The sequence below is a fragment of the Hermetia illucens genome, chromosome 1 (genome assembly GCF_905115235.1).
Source record: "Hermetia illucens chromosome 1, iHerIll2.2.curated.20191125, whole genome shotgun sequence".
Taxonomy (NCBI): Eukaryota; Metazoa; Arthropoda; class Insecta; order Diptera; family Stratiomyidae; genus Hermetia; species Hermetia illucens.
Window position 1 is genome coordinate 180,288,428 of NC_051849.1, and position 24,300 is coordinate 180,312,727.

At 45.8% G+C, this 24,300-nt stretch overlaps 2 protein-coding genes across 2 annotated transcripts in view; one reads left to right on the forward strand and one right to left on the reverse strand.

The window, feature by feature from the left end:
• Positions 1–4,655: 4,655 nt before the first annotated feature.
• LOC119646900 (zinc finger protein 431) lies at positions 4,656–5,555 on the reverse strand. Its single transcript, XM_038047568.1, has one exon. The coding sequence runs from the start codon at positions 5,553–5,555 to the stop codon at positions 4,656–4,658; it is 900 nt and encodes a 299-aa protein (XP_037903496.1).
• A 255-nt stretch (positions 5,556–5,810) lies between these two features.
• Positions 5,811–24,300, forward strand: part of LOC119646844 (rab3 GTPase-activating protein catalytic subunit) — a 477,376-nt gene continuing 458,886 nt past the window's right edge. Inside the window, exons 1-4 of the mRNA XM_038047466.1 lie at positions 5,811–5,967; positions 18,312–18,945; positions 19,054–19,739; positions 19,799–19,971. Coding sequence (XP_037903394.1) covers positions 18,324–18,945; positions 19,054–19,739; positions 19,799–19,971 — 1,481 coding nt within the window. The 5' untranslated portion in view covers positions 5,811–5,967; positions 18,312–18,323. The remainder of the gene's footprint in view (positions 5,968–18,311; positions 18,946–19,053; positions 19,740–19,798; positions 19,972–24,300) is intronic.

Here is a 24,300-nt window from a genome sequence, read left to right on the forward strand (position 1 = left end):
ACGAAGTTCTTTGAAATTTTCATGACATGAACATATTTCTACGGTCCGCAAACTAGGATAATTGCGATTCATTGGGTAGTTTTTTTTTAATTCATTAAAGAAGCCTTGAAAAAACACCAAAATTCACAAAAAAAGTTTAACAAGGCACCAAAAATTTATCTTTCAATATTTTTTAATAATCCTAGTTTGCGAACTGTGGCTGAGTCTGCACGTTAAAATTCCGTTTACATTTTTTCTTTAAGATAATCACAACGCCGTCTAGCGTGGCAGCAGAAAAACATCTTTTTTTGGAGATAATGAACTATGCTGTCGGACTGAACTACGTATGCTCAAGATATTAAGAAATAGTTGGTTAAAAATTCGTATTTGTATCTTTATCCAGTTCTTCACAAATTTTTTTTTAAAAAAAGCGAAAAACAAACGGCCTTCACACGGAACCTGGGAATCTCACTCAACAGCAAACTTAAATCCATCCCTTACGTCAGATCTGCTATTGCCAGTGCTTCTAAGGCCTCAGCTGCCTTAAAAAACCTCCTCTCATCCCGGGCCCTGTTGCCTACCACCAAAACTCTTTCATACAAAACTCCTATTCCTCCAATTCTGACCATGGTTTCCCAACATGGGTTATTATGTCACCAAAAGTAGCAGAAGCCCTCCAACGCTTTGAAAGGACGATACTCAGGAGATGCATGGTCAAATACAGAAGGCCAAACTTAAAATTTCACAAAAACTCTGTCCTGTACGACCTCCCGGGGTTTGCCCCATAATTTCGCACATGATCAAGCGGTCGCGCATCAGACTGAAAAAGTGGCTATCCCACCCTAACCCGCTGATAAAAAATCTCGCTAAGCACAATGCATTGCTACGCGAGCAAAGGTACTATGTATCAGGGCTGGCTCTCCTCTCGGACAGTAACTCTCCTCTCAACCATCACGCCTCCCCTCCCTCCTTCATCCCCTCCTTTTATTAAAGCTTCTCCCCGGGCTTTCACAGAGGCTAACCACGTTAGGCAGTCAATCCCTGCGCAGGTGTGGTTCATTTTTCATTATTTTTCTTTACCTAGTCTAGGTTAAGACAATCAACATTAATTACTCTGTACAATCTGTGATATCTGTAATCATTAATTTCTCCCCTAAATTAAGGTCCCTCCTTCTATCAATTAGGCTTCACAATACACGCCCCGCAATCCCACAGTTCCCTTCATCCCTCCCGCCTTTGGTCATTGTCCTTGCTCAGGTCCAAATGGAGTAAAAGGGAACCCTTTCTATTTTGCTATCACCGTTGAGAAAGAACTGCGTTTTACCCCAAATCCGTCGATCAATCCTGTCCACCATTAATTCCCTCATCAACAAAACCTCAGTCAATTATCTGGCTGCCCGGGGTCACGATGGAATGAGAAAAGCTCGACCGGAAGAAGTGCTCACACTGGAGGAGGGCCAGAAGGAAAAATGATAGGAAAAAGACCGCCTGGAAATAATAATTTTGCACAAGAAGGTACATATGTCCTATTCAGATATCCCGGCAGATCCGGAACTTTCGGACTTGGGTGATAGTGTGAGTCAGATCAAGCGAACACCAAAAAGGATATCTGGTGCTGGAGCTTCTGCGGAAAAGTTGTTGGGGCGAGCAAAGACAAGGTCGAAAGGGAAATCCAATCTTCTGCTTTTTCTTTAGCCTTTGTCCCGTTCACAAGCGGGGTCGGCTCGTCGTGATCGGTTTTGCCATTTAGTTCTATCGAATACCTAATCTGGGTGCAATCTCGAGGCTTTTAAATCCAGTGTATCAAGCCACCTATGTTTCGGACGGCCTTTTGGTCGCTTACCATCGACTTCGATGTTCAGATTAATCTTGGCAAGTGAATTCTCGCGCGAATTGCGTGACCATACCATCGAAGACGCCTCTTTCGTAATTTTTCCACGATCGGTGTAACCCCATAATGATCGCGGATATTCTTATTTCGGATGTGATCAAATCGTGTCACGTCACTAATCCAACTCAACATCTTCGTCGCCATTACCGCAAGACGCCGTTCATTGTCTTTTATAGTTGGCCAACACTCAGAACCATGGAGGGCGACAGGATCGACGACATTGTGGTAAATTTTCAATTTGAAACGTTCGTTGATACGTCGATCACAAAGAACACCAGTTGTGGAACGTCACTTCATCCAGGTTGCCTTAAGCGTGAAACAATTTCATAACGCAGTTCTCCATTGGCTTATAGCGTTGACCCGAGGTATTTAAGTCGCTCAGTTCTGCCGCTGACAGTGATTTTGCCTGTTTCATGGGGATCGGTCGTCAAAAATTCAGTTTTGTTTAGACCGTCTTTCATGAGGAGATTATTCCATTTTTGGACAAGTTGCTCGAGATCATTTTTGCTAGGAAAACATAATTTGCATAAAGCAGTGTATAGGGCGTTGGACGTTGGAGGTCCCGTGTGACGGTGTCCATAACAAGAACAAAGAGGAGTGGTGAGAGGGCGCTTCCTTGATAAACTGCAACAGAGACATGAAGCGGTTTTGATACACCCGCCATACTTCGAACTTTACTTTTCGGATCGTGGTAGAGCAACTGAACCCAGCGCATGAGTTTTTCTGGAACTAAGTGTTGCCGTAGAGCATACCAAACGAGTTTGTGTGGCACACGGTCCAACGCTTTCTCTAGACCCAGAAATGCAATGTAAAGAGGGCGATACTTCTCACGGTGTTTCTCCATGAATAACCGCGCAGTATGTATTGCGTCAGTAGTTCCGCAGTTTTTGACAAATCTGGCTTGATTCACGGTTATTTCAACGATTTCGCGAATACGGTTGTCAAGAATGCGTTCAAAAATCTTTATGGTATGGGAAGGTAACCGAATCGGATGGTAATTTGAACATTCTGCTGAACTACCTTTCTTTTTCCATATTGGAACAGTGGTACTTTCTTGCCAGTCAGATGGTGTTCTTCCTTCCTGATTGGTTGGTGCTCGATATCCTGTGTGCGTTCGTTACGGGTTTTGCCATCTCGAGTGTCCAGTTTATCGTAAAGATTTTTGTAATGGTCCGTTCGGTTGACAGAGATTGCTTTCTTTGCTTCCCGGCTGGCATTCTTACAAATTTGCCAATTGCCCAGTGTTTTATTGTCCAGAAATTTGTGGTAGAGACGTTTCTTTTCATGGACCTTCATTTCAACATCGTCATTATAAAGCCAAGTATCTCGGTTGATGTACCGCCTATCTGGCTTAGTGACCCCGAGGGTTGCATAGGCCACTTTGCGGATCGTGTCTTTCGTTTGGTTCCACGATTTGTCCATATTCGTAATGATTGGTAATCGCGTAAGGAGATCACTTCCTCTTTCTTCTCATGAAATCGCCACCATTTACCGATCAGCTGATATAATGGTGAGCTTCATCAGTTGATCATCAGATCGTTCGGCCTCTTTAATGACATCACGGAAACCCTCTGAGATGGTAGCCCCTACACCAAAATAGAGAAGTTTATAGCCATTTTTACTGTGTTCGCGTTCAATATCGCAGCTTTCGGCAAATATCAATGGGCCTTTTCCGAAGGGCTCTTCCGAATTCCTCTGTCTTTCCAAATAGGGTGCCAACATTTAGCGTGCAGACACGTATTTTTCTTGTTCAAACTAACTTGCTTACGTCCTGAAGCCGTCCATGCGTCAAGAACCCTTGCCCATTTCTGGACAGGACCGGGGCCTGTCCTGCCGCGTCGACTGAGGTGGACATCCTAGCATTTTTCCGAGGCTTGTGACTCAATCCGATCATCTTGTTTCTAACGACATTGTACGCTTTTTGTTGGTCGGTCTGTCGCGGGACCTGTCACCAAAAGAGGTCAGGTAGGATATAGCATCGTGGAATAACTCCAACTATACTCTATTTATCACTTCCTCTGATCTCAGCAGTTCAGTTCAGCACATTCCAAATGGGAACATCCGTGATTGGTACCAAATTGCGTAGTATGGGCATTTGGTTATGCTGGCGAGAACCAGACGAGATGGTTGTGTGATTGGCTGGACACCTAATCCTTATGGGTAAGGATGATCCAGCCCGGAATATCTATATGGGCAATATCTATGGTAGAAAAAGAAGACGAGGCAGACCCTGCCTGAGATGGAGCGATGGCTTAGGCCAGGACGCCATACAGCTTTTACGGATATCGGATTGGTGGACTTAGACGCAAAACCGGGATGTCTGGAGTTCCTTATTAAGGCAGGCCTAGATCGGATATCGGTTGTTGTGCCGTTGATGATGATCATGACGAGAACTCCATGCTGGGATTGGTCCGAGCATTGAAGTCGATGGGAAATGATAAGGCCACCCGCTTGAAACACTAGATGAGAACTTCTTACCTATCCGACCCCCACCGGACCAAGGCTATGATCGAGAAAAATGGCGCATTCAATTCAATCGGTCACGCTACTGTACGGGACAAGGGAAAGCAAGCGGTTTTGGTGTAGAAGGTTGAAAGAGAACGCTTAAGTGAAAAGTCCAAAAATTAAAAATTGGAAGATTTATTCAAAAAGAACCAAGAAACGATATAAAAATGTTTTAAAAGGATAACGTAGGCTTAAGTCTCTAAAAATTAATTAATTCTAACAACGGAGAAACATCTGCACCGCCGAAGCTCCTGTTTTTTTCTCCTGGTCGTGATCTCAACTAGCTTTTCTCCAACTTCGTCCTTTTCCTTCGCCTTTTCGTGATTTTTATCTTTATCTTTGGATTTTCCTGGAACTTGGCCCATTCATTTCGCAGCGGGCAATGATCCTTCATATGTTTATTCCGCGTTGTTTGTTGTGTGAAGCTTGCTCCGCATCCCTGATAGCACTCATATGGCTTCTCGCCGGTATGAATCCGCAAATGCTTCGTTAGATAGTCCTTGACAGCGAAAGCTCTGTTGCACTGAGGACACTCGAACGGTTTCTCGCCCGTGTGGATGCGAATATGTTGCTGGAGGGTCTGCCGAAGTCGAAAAAATCGATCGCAATACGGACAAACGTGTTTCAATTTGTGTTCTGCCAAGTGGTGGATGTACTCGTCGTATTTGTAGAATTTTTGGTTGCATTTGTTGTGACGACACAGGTAGCCGGTGTAGTATTCAGGGTGTTCGGCGATTTGGTGGTCGCGCAGGAGAATCTTGGTGGCGAAGTACTCGCTGCAGCGGGGGCATTTCGCGTCGTTTGCGAGCAGATCCAACCTTGCTTCGGTCAACGGGGGCGCCTCGTTAATCTGCACTTCTTCCTTGATGTGCGCGTACTCAAATTTCATCAACTGAGAGTGCGTTTGTAGCGTGTGGGTTTCGAGGTCGTAACGGCTGGCAAAGGAACCGTCGCAATCAGAGCATGGGAAGTTGAATTGGCTTTGGGCGTTGTGTTGCTCCATATGCGCCTGATAATCTTCATCGCCAATCATAAACGCAGAACAGATTACACAAACGTATTCCTTTTCAGAAGGTTCCTTCTTAATTCGAGTTAGTAATGCACCACCTGCGCCCGCAACACTTGCCAGTTTGGCACCAGCAATTACGGTGAAAAAATGAGCGCCAGGTTCCGCCTCCATTGGTGGTTAATTTTATTTTCCGCTGTAGCATATAACAAGGCTGATTACTACAGCAAATAACGCCTTAATTCACACCCGCTTTTTAGTTTACACAATAAACAAACAAACACGTAAATCTGTCGTTTTGACAAGTTGTCAGTTTTGACACTTCGCTTGACTGAACGTTCAATTCCAAATTCGGCTAAACAGTGCCGTGCCTCTGTGCAGCTGACACCTTCGGCTTTGTTTTTGTTATGTTCGCCAGCTGTTGTCATCGTGAACTGTCAAATTCGGAGAAGTTTTGTTGATAGTCTGCTTTGTTGCGGTGAAAGTGAAAACTTTTCGTGCTTTTGTCGGCGAATCTATCGTTATCGGTTAACTGTCAGCCAGCTATTTACTCGTGGTTTGACACGCTCAGAAACAAGGAAATAAGGTAAGTGTGGAACGATTGAATTCTCGCCATATTTCCACTAGGCCTTAGAAGTAATCCTTTCCTTACGTGTCCCAATAAGTTTGTTGCCTTAATGAAGCTCGATAATGTATCAACAGTTCGTAAAGATACAGTAGAAAGGCGGGATTCAATTCGCTAACGCTCGGGCGATCAAATTGATATTTTGCGAAATTTCGATTGAACATTTGTTGCTTTTTAAAAGGCAACCAATCGAGAGGAATTGAAGGACTACCGGCTTCGAAGTTAATTGGTGCCTGATTCCGTCATATCATTCAAGTTATCGTACAAAGAGCAAAACAGGAAAAGAGCGTGCACGTTTGTTTCCTGATCCCAATAGGATTTTTCATTTCCCTCCGCCCCAGTTGAAACCGTGCGGGTTCAGCGGAGCAATCCGGAACGTCATCCCGCCAATGGGGTTACCGGGTGAACCTGACTTTTTGCGGGCGCCTGTTTGGAGCGCTCTCCAATCCGGCAAATGCCTTCAGCCTCAACATGGAGACCCATTTGTGCCCGTCCCGAACGTCGAGGAAGGAAGGAGTGCTCCCGCCGATGCAGAACTTTAAAGAGGTCCTCGTATGGTGGGTGCAGTGCCTTCTGAGGAGCGTCCAACCTAATGAGGGCCTGTGAGAATATCTCGCAGTCCCTGGGGGTGTTGACTTCCGGCGTCGTGTGTTGGGAAGGTAAAGTCGGCCGCAGTTTCGAAATCGCGTTCCTTGGTAGGTGCATCATGCTGGAGATGATATACCTAGGTCGGCGGGTAGTCGCAGATTCTTCCCGTACACCATCTTCGCGGGGCTGGCTGTGAACTCCTCTCGGTGAGCTGTGCGAAGGCCGAGGTGTACGAAAGGCAAGGACCGCGACCACGATGAACCGTCGCGAGCCATTAAGGCGGCCTTTAGTCTCCGGTGCCAATGATCCAGCATCCCATAGGACTGCGCATGGTATGCAGTGGTCCTGTGACGTTTGAAACCAAGGAGCTTGCCTTATTCTGAGAAAAGAGTAGACTCAAACTGCATTCCCTGGTTCGTGATAATTACGGCTGGTACACCAAGGCGAGGGATTTATTCTCGACAGAGGGCCTTGATGCATGATTGTGCCGAAATGTCAGTCAGAGCACCGGATAAACCTGTCAATGATTTTGAGGCAATACTTGAATCCGTGCGAGTCTCGCGAGGGGCCGATGATGTCGAGATGGAAGTTGTGGAAGCGCTTGGTTGACCGAGGGAATACGCCGCTTCCTTTTTTACATGTTTACCGATTTTACACTTCTGGCACGCGATGCACTGTCTGTCCCAAGATTTTACGTCCTTGCTCATGGACGGCCAGAGGTATTTATCAGTGGCTAACCGGTTCGTCGTCTTGATGCCTGGGTGCGCAAGATTGTGAATTGCGTTAAATACTTTCCTTCGAAAATTGTAATTTGCCTTCAGGGTCTGAAGCTCTGCGTCGTCTTTTTGTGCCGCAACGGTTGCCGTATAATCAACCGCGGCAGAGACTGTGATCTTCGAGATTCGAGATACAGCGTCTGCAACATTATCTTTTCCAGACACGTGTTGGATATCACAAGTAAACTGGCTGATATAAATCAAGTGCCGAAGTTGGCGAGAGGACGCTTTCTCGGGCTTTTGTATAATCGCGAAAGTAAGGGTCTTGTGGTCCGTGAATAACGTGAATGGCCTGTCCTCAAGGGAGAAACGGAAGTATTTTATGGCGAGGTACGCGGCGGGTAAGTTACGATCATATGCGCTGCAGTTGCGTTGAGCCTGTGGAGGATTCTGCATTTCTCAATGTTTAGGACAAGTCCGGCTTCAAGAGGACGTTGAAAAATACACTCGAGATGTTGCAAGTGCTCAGATTCTCAAGAGGAAGCGACCAAAACATCATCCATGTAGACGAAGCAAAAGTTCAAGTTTCGTAGGGCAGAGTGGACGAATCTCTGAAATGTTTGCACAGTGTTTCACTAGCCAAACGTCATCCTGGTGACCTCGAAGAGTCCGAAAGTTGTGCAGATAGCCGTTTTCGGTATGTCTTCGGGAACAATAAAGATTTGGTCACACGCTTTGGCCTGATCCAAGGTCATGAAAATACGGCAGTTTTTCAGCGAATATGCGAAATCATGGATGAGTGGAATAGGGTACCGGTCGGGAATTGTCTGATCATTCAGACGCCTGTAATCTCGGCAAGGCTGGAGGCCTTGGCATAGGGACCAAATGGAAGGCCTGCGAATTCCCTGTTTCATTAGATCATCAAACGTTTTCTTTGGAACAGTTACAAGCTGGCTGATAGGGTACGCATCTTTGAGAAGATCGGGGGCCGGCAGTGTAGATGTGGTGCTGTACCTCGTGCTTATCCGGCTGGGAGAAATTACTTTCATTAGTGATGTTGCGACATTTTCGGACTAGTGCCCGAATGGTTGGCAACGTCCTCGAATACAATGACAAGAATGTCGTTTGCGCAGGTGGATATTTTTCCTGACAACTTTAAAGAGGTTGCGGGGTCTATTTAAGCTTTGTTCTGCAGGTCCATTAACAGCCCATAGTGACACAGGAAGTCTTGGCCTAAGATGGGGGTGCTAATGTTTGCCAAAATGAATGATCACGAAAACGTTCGGCGCAGTCCGAGACTTATATTCACCTGCCTGTAGCCGTAAGTGCGGATGGGAGTGGAGTTCGCGGCAACTAGTCGCAAGTTTTGCGGTACCAATTTGTTAAGACGAGATACGGAGAGAATCGACAGCCAGCGCTCGTGTTCACTAGAAAGCAACGCCTACTCAGGGGGTTGAATATTGTAAGGCGACATGGTGCTACGCTTCGAGTAGCCGTCGAAAAGGCACCCAGCGAGCCTAGTTTTTTGTTGCATTGAAATTGCATCCGGTGGTATACTTAGTCGCTTGAGCTCCGAATTTACAATGGTACCAGCAAATCGCCGGGGCCGATTAGGGTCCCGGCGTGCGACTGTTCGAACGTCCTTTGCGGGAAGTAGATCTCGACTGTGACTGCGATTTAGATCTACCTCCCGAACGCAAAGTAGCTACAGTCATCGACTTCAATAGCTCTGAGCCGACCTTATTCCCGCCCAAATGCCTGATTTCGCGAGCTGGCTTTGGGTACGGTCGCCCAGCGTCAGCTCGTTCAGCAAGTCATTTAGCTTCGCTTTGCCACTCACTGACAACCGGCACATGAGCTGTTCTTTCAGTCAGTGAATGGTTTCATTTGGATACAGTTCCACGTCCTGGGGGTTTTTTGCAACTACTCTTACCGCCAGCCCGTCTGCAAGACCAATTAACGTTGCCCCTTTTGACATGCGAAGGCCGAACACTTCGTTTCGTATCAAGGAAGTCTCTCCGAGAGGTAAATCTCTATTATCGGCGCTAAGTAATCAGGGATACCCAGTTTAGCCAGGATGCCCTTAATCCAAACTCAGTTGGTCGAGTTAAAGGCATTCCTGACATACATCATCACCGCATAGCACTTACCAGCAGCCGGTGCCTGCTGGGCCAGGTCCGCGACCATTGCGGTGTCGCGGCGCTTGTTGCTGGACGCATCGACGAACAGGCGCAAAGCAGACTCGGCATATTGATATGACGTGTAAGCAGATGGATGGCTATTCATGGTTTCAACCTTGCACTGGAAAAAACCGAATTAATCATCCTGACTAAAAAGAGAATTCCAATCCAAAGCAGCGGCGAACAAGGATGCAGCTGGAGTTTCGACATTAAATAGGCTAATGGCAAACATTGGTCTAGTACGGCGCAGAGGTATGGGCTGACGCTCTTAGCAAGAAGGTATATCGGGAACGTCTCGCGCAATTACAGAGACGGTGAGCTTTGCGTGCGGCGAGTGTGTACCGCACTGTCTCTGAACCAGCCGTGATGGTGATCGCGGGAGTGATCCCCGTTGCCCTTCTTGCTAAGGAGCGTCGAGCCATATACAAACGCTAGGGAGATAAGCCAAGGGAGGTGGTTGCTCGCGAAAAACGGCAACGCACTCTAGACGAGTGGCAGCTCTCTTGGTAAAATGAAATTAGAGGCAGATCGATTGCGCGACTCATCAGCAACTTAGGTGCGTGGCTGAATCGGAAGCATGGTGAGACTGACTATTTCCTTACCCAATTTTTAAGTGGGCATGGAAGTTTTCAGTCTTACCTGCACAAGATTGGAAAGGCGCGATCTCCGGATTGTGTTTTGCAATGGAGTTGAGGACGACACCCACCACACTTTTTTTTTCTTACAGAAGGTGGGATGGGGTTCATCAGCAGCTCTATTTAAACACAGGGGATCTCTCTCCAGACAACATTCTCGAAGAGATGCTGAGGAATGCTGACAGGTGGAGCTGTGTTGCCCATTACGTTCGGGTCCTTCTCGTTGCTAAGAAGATAGAGCTCAACCGATGGAGGAGCCGGATGGGAGGGGGTTCCTTGAACTGACAATTCCTTTCTTCCTCTCCCCTCCTGTTGGTGGAAGAAAGAAATTCGCTGATTTGAAGGCTCCGCAAGGCGGGAGAGTTCGGAGACTAGCCCGAAGTAATGTGACAAACGGTTCCAGACTAGCTATCTGACGATGCGGAGGTATTTAGTTGGTAGTCCGACGACATACCGAACCGGGAGTCCAACGCTGTATCCGTAAATGCATTCACCTACCCTACCACAAAAAAACCGTCAGTTCTGCCAAATGATGCTCCTAATCATAAGATACTATGGAGACACCTATTATCTATCAAAATCAACACCACGACCTTCCTTGGTCTACGGCCAATGTAAAGACCTGTCACTTCTATTTAGGCGATTTCCTAATCAACAGCAACAACAATCGAATATTTCGACACTTCACTCCAAGAGAGAATGCTCACATTGTATCCTAACGCCCCCTCGATGAAGAAGTGTTTCCCATAAAATTAGGGATTTGTTGCAAAAAAAACGAGCTGTAGATGTATGTATATGCACGTTTGCTTTACACCTTGGTGGGGAATAGTGCATCAACCTGTGCGCCATCCTACACGGTTCACTAAAATGCACTTCAACTCCAGAGTTTCCCCAGATGACCGTACTCCGTCTCTACTGACCAAATTACCCTGGGGGCGACCAACTCGTCGGCCACCTTGAGACGATGAGTTCTACTGCAAGCCGTAATCAGCAATGGAGTTGTCTCCCCTCCTTAATGTACCGCCTGCCCACTGCTACCTCCACCTTCCACTCACATCGCGCAAATTGCTAGAAAGAATTGGAAGTGAAAGAACTCTATCCGATATGCGGCTAAAAATCAAAAGAGTACTGCGGCATGGTGTCCCATCAAACTGTCGTTCATCAGAATGAAAACACCGCACTACTTGAGGAACATAGGGGATAGCAACTTACCAACAAGGAGCTAAAATACAAGGACAAAGGCACACTTTACTAGCGTGTCTCAGCCGGGGTCCCTCAGTAGTTGATACTGGACCTCGATACGTCTGAAGAGTGCTGTTCTCTTGAGTCATCAGCTCGACCTTGCGCTATGCCGCTACTATATAGGCATTAGCGGCCAAGAAAATTAGAACAAGCCTGTCGCAATCATACAGGATATATGCGCTAAAGGCAACTAGCTGCTTGCGAACGATATTGGATGTTTATCACAGCCGTTTTGTTGCTAGTGGACATTTTGACAGAAGACTCAGAGATCAACAGCCTACGACAATGTAAAGATAATCATGAACCTGGAAGGGCAACTTTGTTGGTCAGAAGGCAGACCCAATGGGATAGCTCAACGAAAGGCCAACGGACACATAAGCTAATTTCAATCATCGAAATGTGGATTAATCATCACCAAGGAGACCTTACTCCCGCGACTTGGTAAAGCGCCACTTGTAAGAGTGACAACGCGCTACCCCAAACGCTCTACCCTCAAACATAACCTATTCCTATGTTAAGTATCTGGATCTCCTATCAGACACGCACCAGCGCATAACGAAATAATGGGCGGATAAATATGCACAAGCACATGAACAAATCTAGAAATAAACGTACATGAGCACATTTATCCGTCAACTAGGTAGGAAGAAAACGCAAACCCGTGGACGAAAATGACGATAGGAAGGATTTCTATAACGAACTAATCTAAAGTTTCGAATCCTGTACCGGTGTTTCTGCTAATGGACAAACGGGCGGTCGTCGATATCCGGTGGGCCTAATGGTGCAAGATTTCATGTAAAAGAAGGACTTGAGTTCTTCCCATCTATATTTAAGAGGAGTTGAGTTTCATTTTTATTAAGTCACCATCAAACACAGAAGTGCCTCTTCAATCAGAACTCATCACAGACATCTTAAAGAAATACATAATTCCCGAATCAACACTGACGTATACAGCAATGAAAAAAGGATTGAACTGTTCAGGTTCAGCATTCAACTTAACGAAAAACTTCGAAACCTCGAGAAACTTCGAAAAAGTAAGTAAGTTGCTTCCTAAGGCGTCCGGTCCGTGCAGATAGTGCAACATTAGCGCAATATAAGGAGATCCTAGACGGCTTGGTGTTGGACGCTAGAGACCACCGCCTCAAAATTATCGCCGGCGATTTCAACGCATGAGCCTTACACTGGGAAAGTCGAGTGACGAACACCAGAGGCCAAATCCTGCTTGAAACTTTGACAGAACTGGACATCGTACTAACCAAAGTTAGATGCGTGCCCGTGATATACAACAGTCTGGTCCCGTTCGTCGAGCTAGCGGGTGGTTTATCGGAGCGGTAGTATAGGTCTCGTAAAGCACGGTCCATGGTCGATACGCTCGCAATGGTCGCGGACCTGGCTTTACGAGACCTATACTACCGCTCCGATAAACCACCCGCTAGCTCGACGAACGGGACCAGACTGTTGTATATCACCCCGACATCTACCACATAATGTCTAAAAGACAGATAGGATGATATGAATAGGGTTGGCCAACTAACCCCTGCCTTTTCCACTGAGCGGGAGACACTCCTTCCACCATGCACGATTCAAATGTACTTATGGACTATGCGGACCTGATTTTAGTAGCCAAATTCAGGGGTTTGTTCGGAATCGCGGCCAATCCCGGAGCTTTATTGTCTCCAAGTCGTCCACAAATCTTCCGCAGTTCCTCCGCGGTCACCTCGAGGATTGAGAAGACGTCCTGTAGAACCATTGGCTGAGGTCCACTTTCTTCTTGTTGTTGGAAAAGGATTGCGGGTCTTTTATGTGTCGCGAGCACGTCACTTGAGGTTACGACCCTGTAAGCAGCGCCCCACGGGTTCGTATTTGCCTCAAGGCCCAACTGCTTGTAACAATTCCACTAACCTCCCCGTATAGTCTTTTTAAGGGTACTTCGAAGATCGCAGTATTCCTTCTCCAGCAGCCGATGTTTTGGCTTCCCTCTTGTCTTGGTTCCACTAGTAGTTTGGTTTCCTACTGTGGTGGAACTTCCGTCGCGGCATTGTAGAGTCGCATGCCTCAGTTACCCGTTGGCATGGTTCACTTTTTTCAGCGCCGTTCCCTTCGGATCGTGGCTCGAAAGCTTTAGTGGACCATCCAGCTATCCTGTTTTTCCACTTCTGTCGATCACTCGACTTTCACTTCCACCATTTCTGATGTCGAGAAAGATGGCTGGATGTCACTGTGAGTGTAGTGTTCACTCACCCGCCAGACCATCCCTCTCGCCAGCGAGGTACTGAGGTAAGTCAGCTTGACTATTGAGCCTAGCTCTTTGCCTCGGAAGGTGGGCACGCATCTAACTTTGGTTAGTACGATGTCCAGTTCTGTCAAAGTTTCAAGCAGGATTTGGCCTCTGGTGTTCGTCACTCGACTTTCCCAGTGTAAGGCTCATGCGTCGAAATCGCCGGCGATAATTTTGAGGCGGTGGTCTCTAGCGTCCAACACCAAGCCGTCTAGGATCTCCTTATATTGCGCTAATGTTGCACTATCTGCACGGACCGGACGCCTTAGGAAGCAACTTACTTACTTTTTCGAAGTTTCTCGAGGTTTCGAAGTTTTTCGTTAAGTTGAATGCTGAACCTGAACAGTTCAATCCTTTTTTCATTGCTGTATACGTCAGTGTTGATTCGGGAATTATGTATTTCTTTAAGATGTCTGTGATGAGTTCTGATTGAAGAGACACTTCTGTGTTTGATGGTGACTTAATAAAAATGAAACTCAACTCCTCTTAAATATAGATGGGAAGAACTCAAGTCCTTCTTTTACATGAAATCTTGCACCATTAGGCCCACCAGATATCGACGACCGCCCGTTTGTCCATTAGCAGAAACACCGGTACAGGATTCGAAACTTTAGATTAGTTCGTTATAGAAATCCTTCCTATCGTCATTTTCGTCCACGGGTTTGCGTTTTCTTCCTACCTAGTTGACGGATAAATGTGCTCATGTACGTTTATTTCTAGATTTGCTCATGTGCTTGTGCATATTTATCCGCCCATTATTTCGTTATGCGCTGGTGCGTGTCTGATAGGAGATCCAGATACTTAACATAGGAATAGGTTATGTTTGAGGGTAGAGCGTTTGGGGTAGCGCGTTGTCACTCTTACAAGTGGCAGCTTTACCAAGTCGCGGGAGTAAGGTCTCCTTCGTGATGATTAATCCACACTTCGATGATTGAAATTAGCTTATGTGTCCGTTGGCCTTTCGTTAAGCTATCCCATTGGGTCTGCCTTCTGACCAACAAAGTTGCCCTTCTAGGTTCATGATTATCTTTACATTGTCGTAGGCTGTTGATCTCTGAGTCTTCTGTCAAAATGTCCACTAGCAAAAAAACGGCTATGATAAACATCCAATATCGTTCGTAAGCAGCTAGTTGCCTTTAGCGCATATATCCTGTATGATTGCGACAGGCTTGTTCTAATTTTCTTGGCCGCTAATGCCTATATAGTAGCGGCATAGCGCAAGGTCGAGCTGATGACTCAAGAGAACAGCACTCTTCAGACGTATCGAGGTCCAGTATCAACTGCTGAGGGACCCCGGCTGAGACACGGTAGTAAAGTGTGCCTTTGTCCTTGTATTTTAGCTCCTTGTTGGTAAGTTGCTATCCCCTATGTTCCTCAAGTAGTGCGGTGTTTTCATTCTGATGAACGACAGTTTGATGGGACACCATCCCGCAGTACTCTTTTGATTTTTAGCGGCATATCGGATAGAGTTCTTTCACTTCCAATTCTTTCTAGCAATTTGCGCGATGTGAGTGGAAGGTGGAGGTAGCAGTGGGCAGGCGGTACATTAAGGAGGGGAGACAACTCCGTTGCTGATTACGGCTTGCAGTAGAACTCATCGTCTCAAGGTGGCCGACGAGTTGGTCGCCCCCAGGGTAATTTGGTCAGTAGAGCCGGAGTACGGTCATCTGGGGAAACTCTGGAGTTGAAGTGCATTTTAGTGAACCGTGTAGGATGGCGCACAGGTTGATGCACTATACCCCACCAAGGTGTAAAGCAAACGTACATATACATACATCTACAGCTCGTTTTTTTTGCAACAAATCCCTAATTTTATGGGAAACACTTCTTCATCGAGGGGGCGTTAGGATACAATGTGAGCATTCTCTCTTGGAGTGAAGTGTCGAAATATTCGATTGTTGTTGCTGTTGATTAGGAAATCGCCTAAATAGAAGTGACAGGTCTTTACATTGGCCGTAGACCAAGGAAGGTCGTGGTGTTGATTTTGATAGATAATAGGTGTCTCCATAGTATCTTATGATTAGGAGCATCATTTGGCAGAACTGACGGTTTTTTTGTGGTAGGGTAGGTGAATGCATTTACGGATACAGCGTTGGACTCCCGGTTCGGTATGTCGTCGGACTACCAACTAAATACCTCCGCATCGTCAGATAGCTAGTCTGGAACCGTTTGTCACATTACTTCGGGCTAGTCTCCGAACTCTCCCGCCTTGCGGAGCCTTCAAATCAGCGAATTTCTTTCTTCCACCAACAGGAGGGGAGAGGAAGAAAGGAATTGTCAGTTCAAGGAACCCCCTCCCATCCGGCTCCTCCATCGGTTGAGCTCTATCTTCTTAGCAACGAGAAGGACCCGAACGTAATGGGCAACACAGCTCCACCTGTCAGCATTCCTCAGCATCTCTTCGAGAATGTTGTCTGGAGAGAGATCCCCTGTGTTTAAATAGAGCTGCTGATGAACCCCATCCCACCTTCTGTAAGAAAAAAAAAGTGTGGTGGGTGTCGTCCTCAACTCCATTGCAAAACACAATCCGGAGATCGCGCCTTTCCAATCTTGTGCAGGTAAGACTGAAAACTTCCATGCCCACTTAAAAATTGGGTAAGGAAATAGTCAGTCTCACCATGCTTCCGATTCAGCCACGCACCTAAGTTGCTGATGAGTCGCGCAATCGATCTGCCTCTAATTTCATTTTACCAAGAGAGCTGCCACTCGTCTAGAGTGCGTTGCCGTTTTTCGCGAGCAACCACCTCCCTTGGCTTATCTCCCTAGCGTTTGTATATGGCTCGACGCTCCTTAGCAAGAAGGGCAACGGGGATCACTCCCGCGATCACCATCACGGCTGGTTCAGAGACAGTGCGGTACACACTCGCCGCACGCAAAGCTCACCGTCTCTGTAATTGCGCGAGACGTTCCCGATATACCTTCTTGCTAAGAGCGTCAGCCCATACCTCTGCGCCGTACTAGACCAATGTTTGCCATTAGCCTATTTAATGTCGAAACTCCAGCTGCATCCTTGTTCGCCGCTGCTTTGGATTGGAATTCTCTTTTTAGTCAGGATGATTAATTCGGTTTTTTCCAGTGCAAGGTTGAAACCATGAATAGCCATCCATCTGCTTACACGTCATATCAATATGCCGAGTCTGCTTTGCGCCTGTTCGTCGATGCGTCCAGCAACAAGCGCCGCGACACCATCTGCATAGCCGAACAGGCGCGACTCTTCCGGCCTGTCGAGTTTAAGTAGATTATCATAGGTAGTGTTCCAGAGGTCCGCCTCTAGGTCCTGTGCTACTCCAACGTGACCTCCATCCTCCTTTGACCCTCTAGTGTTTCACAGAGCAGGGTGCGGTTCCTCAGATAGTACCTCAATATCCGTGTGAGATAGTTTGGCACATTGAAAGTATTATCTACTGTGCCTAAAATGTCTTTCCATCTTACGGAATTAAAGGCGTTTCTGACGTCAAGCGTTACGAGGAGCACCACCCGTCCAGTTCGGCGGCTATGTGCCTCCGCTCGTCGAACAGCATCCACGACTTGCATGACAGCATCAACTGTGGATCTCCCTACTCTAAAATCAAACTGGCGGGGGAGATAAATCTCCGGCAGCGTGTACTGACGGGTTGGATCTACCTAAAAGTGTTGTATGGTGGTAAATGTGGGTCCGAAACGTTGACTGGGCAGATGCATACGACTGCACGAATGATTTGAGAGGATTGATAGACACAATAATTCGAGTGGTTGATATCTTTGGAAATCTTAAAAATACTTCGTTCAAATGTCTTTTGGAACAGGTTAAAATTTTGGAGTGATTGCTATCTGATTTCAAATTGGTTTCACACGGGATTATGGTTTGAGGTCCGTGTTCCTCGAAAAGGAGGTCGAGCATGGAATGGAGTTAATGTTTAGTTCAGCTATTCTAAAATTATTGTTGGAAATACTGTTTTGGCAATCTTGCTAACTGTCCTTGTTTGACGCATTTTTGGGCAAATGCTGGCATAATGTCGACGTCGGGTCGTTAGTTTACCCCAAGGAGCGTGACAAAATTGTTGAAAATTCGCAGCGCCCTTTATTCTTTATTATTTATTAATTTTAGCGTTGCATTCCTGCAGCTCACATTAATCGTTGCTACGGTTTCTTGGTGTCGGTTTTTGGTTGTGTTGCAACCTTTGCCCTGACTTTCAGAGAAATTTTCACTTCGCTTTAAATATTCTGCACTATATAGTCTCTAAGCAAGACACTCTTTGATCATAGCCCGAAAGTGGTCTTTTGATTGAGGCCCGGCGTTTTTTCTACGTCACTAAAAGTGTTCTCCGTTCAGCAAAGTGATGTTCTCAAAAGTAGGTATGAGGAACTTCAGTGGGCGACGATATCGCTCAGTAGGCACCATGACTATGCTGATGATATATGCTAGCTGTCGCACAGAACAATTGACCTTTGCCAAAGGGCGACGAGCAGGACGTCCTAAAAAACGTGATCGACAGAGTAATAGAGTGTACAGTGTAGACTTCTCGGGAAATCCAAGAGAGAACTGAAATACATTTTTAGGAACCGTGGAATTAAATGGTAACTGTGTACTGCTTTTAGTCAAATCTGAAATCTTTCAAAAGAGTTGTCACTCCCGCAAAGTAACCAGTGATCATTTTTCTAATGTTGTTTTTTTTTGCTATTACAGATCATCCTAAATATGGCGGAGGAAATCGACGACAACGAATTCTTCCAACAAGATTTCACCACCGCCTCTGAATGGGAAATCTTCAATGCACGCCTGGAAGAAATTTTTCATGAATGGAAGCTCCCATTTGTTGAAACCCAAAAATCCTTGGAACAAAATCAACTTTTCCGCGCTGAATGGGAAGTAAAAAGCGAAATCATCTTCTTTGCCGATGTTGAATTGAGTATTAAACGTTATCGCGCAATTTTTGAGTCATCAGATGAAGAACAGGATGAGATTACTAAAAAGAAGGAATCTCAAGCTCATGTCGATCTCACGAGTGTGACCAATAATTTTAATATTTACGATTTGAATACGGGCAAAATTCATCCACTGGCGGCATGGTATGGATTGCGGGATTTCGTTGTTATCGAACCGACGGGAAATCCAATTGTAAACGAGAGTCAGTATCGGGTTTTGTTGAGTTCGGCTTGTATGACGATCGCGGAAAGTAATACGGAAATTCCGGTATTTGTGCATATAATGCCTCACGAGTTGAATGTTTACCTTGGCGTTTGTGAGTGTCCTTCGATGCGTACTAATTTTGATATTGTTGCCCTTGAGACGATTCCACCGACGTGCAAGTATCTATCAGGTATGAGAGTCCAATCCTTGATTTTCGTCTTTCAGTTGTGAGGCTTTTCAATACTATTTCTAATAGTATTTGCCAAGGTCACTGATGTTACCCCATTCCTTTTCACAGGACTATTGAACATGTTCAAAGGCAAAATCGGTGTACACTATATCGAGCCAGCAACTGTATCGGTTCGTCTCTCCTTCAGCCTAACTGACTTCATCAGCTCAGAGTACTGCCCTCAAAAGCGATCACCATTCGCTGAAGATGCAAGTGATGAAGAATTTGTTGAAACAGGCGTAGAAAGCTCCGAGACATTTGGATTGCCGTATGGAGTTTCAATGGATCCCGTCAACGAAATTATTCTGCACTGCACTTGGCCGCAAATTCCAGAGAATGTAATTATCGACTCTCCGGTCTATTCAAACTTGAATCCTTCGGGGGCTCCAAACTGGTCGATTCAGGCCAACTTCAAGCAGAAACCAATTTACTATTTGACTGAAATGTGCACGGAATATTTGAAGCTATGCGAGAATGGGACAGTGCTCGGTGCGATTTTAGGAAGCGCTTATCATTTCAACCAATCTTTGGAAGGAGGAAATCCGTTGGACTTACTAACTGAGTCCAAAATCCCGAGTATTTCGACTGTGATAACGGGACGCAGTAATTCGAAGGCTTCTGTTGAGAGTAAACCCGAAAGAGTTTCAACGCCTGATGGCCCATTAGCGAGTGACGATCTTATGAATATGCTGTACTTCATGTTTCCTGATGCACAGCCAAATTCTTTGCATCCTTATAATTTTGGAACTGTTGAGGTAATACAGCCTGGTTCGAGTTTGCTGAAGAATTTCTCATAAATGGTTGCCTTTTACAGTTTGATCCTTTGAAGATTAAATCAGCTCTTCCGGATTCACTTGTTTTTCGTCTCAGTTTATTGTTGGCGATTTGTAATACAGAATTTGGAGGAATGTCAGCTGTTGCTCATTTGTGGGCAGAGTTTACACAGGAGATGCGGTATCGAGTTGAGAGATGCATTCAAATACCAGGGTGAGTAGACATATTTGTTTCTGTGAGGGATGATTACATTTTTATTTAAAAAAAGGTAATTTTTGTCCAAATTTTTATTCATCATCATCATCATCATCAACGGCGCAACAACCGGTATCCGGTCTAGGCCTGCCTTAATAAGGAACTCCAGACATCCCGGTTTTGCGCCGAGGTCCACCAATTCGATATCCCTAAAAGCTGTCTGGCGTCCTGGCCCACGCCATCGCTCCATCTTAGGCAGGGTCTGCCTCGTCTTCTTTTCCTACCATAGATATTGCCCTTATAGACTTTCCGGGTGGGATCATCTTCATCCATACGGATTAAGTGACCCGCCCACCGTAACCTATTGAGCCGGATTTTATCCACAACCGTACGGTCATGGTATCGCTCATAGATTTCGTCATTGTGTAGGCTACGGAATCGTCCATCCTCATGTAGGGGGCCAAAAATTCTTCGGAGGATTCTTCTCTCGAACGCGGCCAAGAGTTCGCAATTTTTCTTGCTAAGAACCCAAGTTTCCGAGGAATACATGAGGACTGGCAAGATCATAGTCTTGTACAGTAAGAGCTTTGACCCTATGGTGAGACGTTTCGAGCGGAACAGTCTTTGTAAGCTGAAGTATTTTTATTGTAAAGTAAAATAACAGAGGACATTGTCAGCATTTGCCCGTTTGCTTCATGTGTATATTGAGGCAAACACGGCTGAAAAGAGTGGGAAGAATGCAATTCGTCGTTTGTTGTATTTTAGGTTTTAAGGCCCATCGCGGCGCAAGTTCTTGAACTAACTAGCACAGTGCCACTTCAGTGGAGCTGCATAGTCGACAATTTTCCCAACGCGAGGACAACTCTAATCTCGCGGTTGGCAATAGTCAGTGCGGAATAGATGTTTGACTTTCCTCCAACCTTCGTGTTTGTTTTAAGAGCCAACCAAATTCCTATGAAGTCAGTTGATGTATGTGAAGCATACAAAATCTGCCGGATATTTGATAGTTGTAAGATTTTGCGCGCGGGATCCTTGTTTAATTTGGGGTTATTTTAATTTGTGACGCTTTCCAGTCAGTGGGGAAATATTGACATCGAAGAGTTCTCGTAAAAATTTGAGTAAGCTTCCTCAGTGTTATCTCCATTAGGTTTTGCCACTTTTTCGTTGTTCCTTGATCGTCTCTTAGGCGTTGCATGCTTCCTACCAATTTTATGGAAACAATGAACGTTCGGATGATATGGAAAAGATCATAATTATTTTTTAGAGAAAAAAGGCGTTTATATTTGTTTCAATTGTTAGTTACTTCCGTTGTGGATTTTATATTGATTTAGAACAGGATTACATGTGAAAGATTGGACACTAGGTTGTAGGGCCTCGCTTGAGTTGTGTGAGTAGTGAAATGCTAGCCCAAAAAAGGGAGCTTTGTTGCAATCAATTTACTATTAAGAGTGTTGCAAAATTATCTGGTATGAATTATAAATATACATATACCCCCTTCTTTGTAGAACTATCGTCAATTAAGGGGTGGATTTAGCTTTGACTTAGCTTTCACCCATCAATCATTATCAACGGCACAACAACCGTATCAACCGTTCCCTTAGTTAGGAACTCCAGACATTTCCTAAAAGCTGTCTGGCGTCCGGGTCTAAGCCATCGCTTCATAGGAGGCAAAGCCTGCCACGACTTTTTTTTTCTACCACAAATATTGCCGTTATAGACTTTTCGGGCTGGATCATCCTCACCTATTCGGATTAAGTAACCCATCCACTGCAATCTGTTGAGTCGGATTTTATCCACAACCACGCTGTATCGCTTTCATAGAGACTACGGAATCGTCCATCCTCATCCTCTTCGAAGAATTTTTCTTTCGAATGCAGTCAAGATTTCGCAAGTTTTCTTGCTAAGAACCCAAGTCTCCGAGGAATACATGAGGACTGGCAAGATCATTGTCTTGTACAATAAGAGCTTTGACCCTATGGTGAGACGTTTCGAGCGGAACGGTTTTTGTAAGCTGAAATGAGCTCTGTTGGCTGCCAACAACCGTTCGCGGATTTCACCGTCGTAATGGTTATCGGTTGTGATTTTCGACCCTAGATAGGAGAAATTATTAACGGTCTCAAAGTTGTATTCTTCTATCCTTATTCTTCTCGTTTGACCAGTGCGGTTTGATGTTCTTGGCTGGTTCGTTTTCGGTGCTGACGTTGCCACCATATATTTTGTCTTAACTTCATTGATGTGCAGCCCAAGATCTCGCGCTGCCTGCTCGATCTGGATGAAGGCAGTTTGTACGTCTCGGGTGGTTCTTCCCATGATGTCGATATCGTCAGCATAGGCCAGTAGTTGGGTGGACTTAAAGAGGATTGTACCTCTTGCATTTACCTCAACATCACGAATCACTTCCTCGAGCGCCAGGTTAAAGAGGACGCATGATAGAGCATCCCCTTCTCGTAGACCGTTGTTGATGTCGAATGGTCTTGAGAGTGATCCTGCTGCTTTTATCTGGCCTCACACAATGGTCAGGGTCAGCCTAGTCAGTCTTATCAATTTCGTCGGGACATACACAGTTTTTCCATCGCTTGCCGCACAGAGAAAATCTGATCTGTTGCTGATTTGCCTGGAGTGAAGCCTCTTTGGTATGGGCCAATGATGTTCTAGCCGTATGGGGCTATCCGGCCTAACAAGATAGCGGAGAATATCTTATAGATGGTATTCAGCAACGTGATACCTCCATAATTGCTGCACTGTGTGATATCCCCTTTTTATGTATGAGACAGATAATGCCTAGTTGCCAATCGTCAGGCATTGATTCGCTGTCGCATACTTTGAGCTGATGAACCACTTGGTATAACTGGTCGCCTCCATATTTAACCAATGATTTTTTAGCCGATGAATTGCACGGACTGTTTCTCCTATACTTGGTGGTGACAGTATTTGTCCGCCGTCTTCAGTTGGCGGGACCTCCAACTCGCCGATGTTCTGGTTGTTCAGTAGCTCATCAAAGTATTCAACCCATCGCTCCAATATGCCCATTCTGTCGGAAATCAGATTTCCCTCTTTGTCTCGGCAGAATGAGCATCGAGGTGTATAAGGCGTCATCCTGCTGACTTGTTGGTAAAACTTCCGCGCCTGGTGCGGTTGCTCCCTGTACTTTTCTAGTTCACAGACTTGTGGTTCTCCCAGGTTTCCTTTTTCCGTCTGTGAAGTCGCTTCTCCGCTCGACGGAGTTCGTGATAAATCTCTGCGCGTGCCCGCATTCTTCCGTTCCGTTGCTAGCTTACATTCATCGTCAAGCCAGCCGTTCCGACTCCTTTTGCGGTTGGGACCAAGTATGTTTGTGGCCGTATCAATGATAACTTTTTTCAGGTAGTTGTGAAGATCATTTGTTGATGCTTCATCTCCAGGTCCTCTGTTGACTGCGGTTATTGCGGCATCCATTTCCCTCTTATAGGCGTTGCTGAGGGCTGTGTTGTGGATGGCTTCAGTGTTCACTCTCACCTGATTGTCAGAGGGAATTCTGGGTAGTGTTGTTATTCGAGCTCGGAGCACCATGCCAACGAAATAGTGATCCGAGTCTATATTGACGCCCCTATATGTTCTGACATTCATCAAGGCTGAGAGGTGGCGGCGTTCGATCAACACGTGGTCAATTTGGTTGAAAGTGGTCCCGTCTGGAGAGGCCCATGTATGTTTGTGGACCGCTTTCCAACAACCATTTCGTGTGACACTGCTAATTGAATAGTCCGCAGCGCGTTATCATTTGTATCTTGGTGTAAGCTATGGGAGCCAGCATATCGCCTGAATACGCCTTCCCTACTTGACTGTTAAAATCCCCAAGTATGATTTTGATATCATCTGGGACAGGCTTCGAGCGTTCGTTTTACTGCCTCGTAGAAGGTATCCTTCTCCGACTCTGCAGTCTCCTTTGTAGGGGCGTGAACGTTAATGAGGATTATATTTCTAAACTTGCCTGGCAAACGCAGATTGCATAGCCGTTCGTTTATGTTTTTAAAGCCGATAACAGCAGGTTTTATTTTTTTGCCGACTAAGAAATCTACTCCGAGCACATGGTTTACTGGATGGCCACTATAATATATGGTGAAGCGGCTGTTCTTAAGGAAACTGGTCCCTGTCCATCGCATCTCCTGTAACGCTGTTACATCAGCCGTATATTGGGACAAGGTATCGGCTAGCTGCTCATCAGCTTCATCTCTGTACAGGGAGCGCACGTTGTATGAGAAAATGCGCAAATCGTTATTCCGATGTCGTTGCCGGGTTCGTCGTTGTGTAATCCGTCCAGTCTGGGGCTCCTGTTGTGGCTTCGTAATAAGTTGTTTTCCGTGTAGGGTT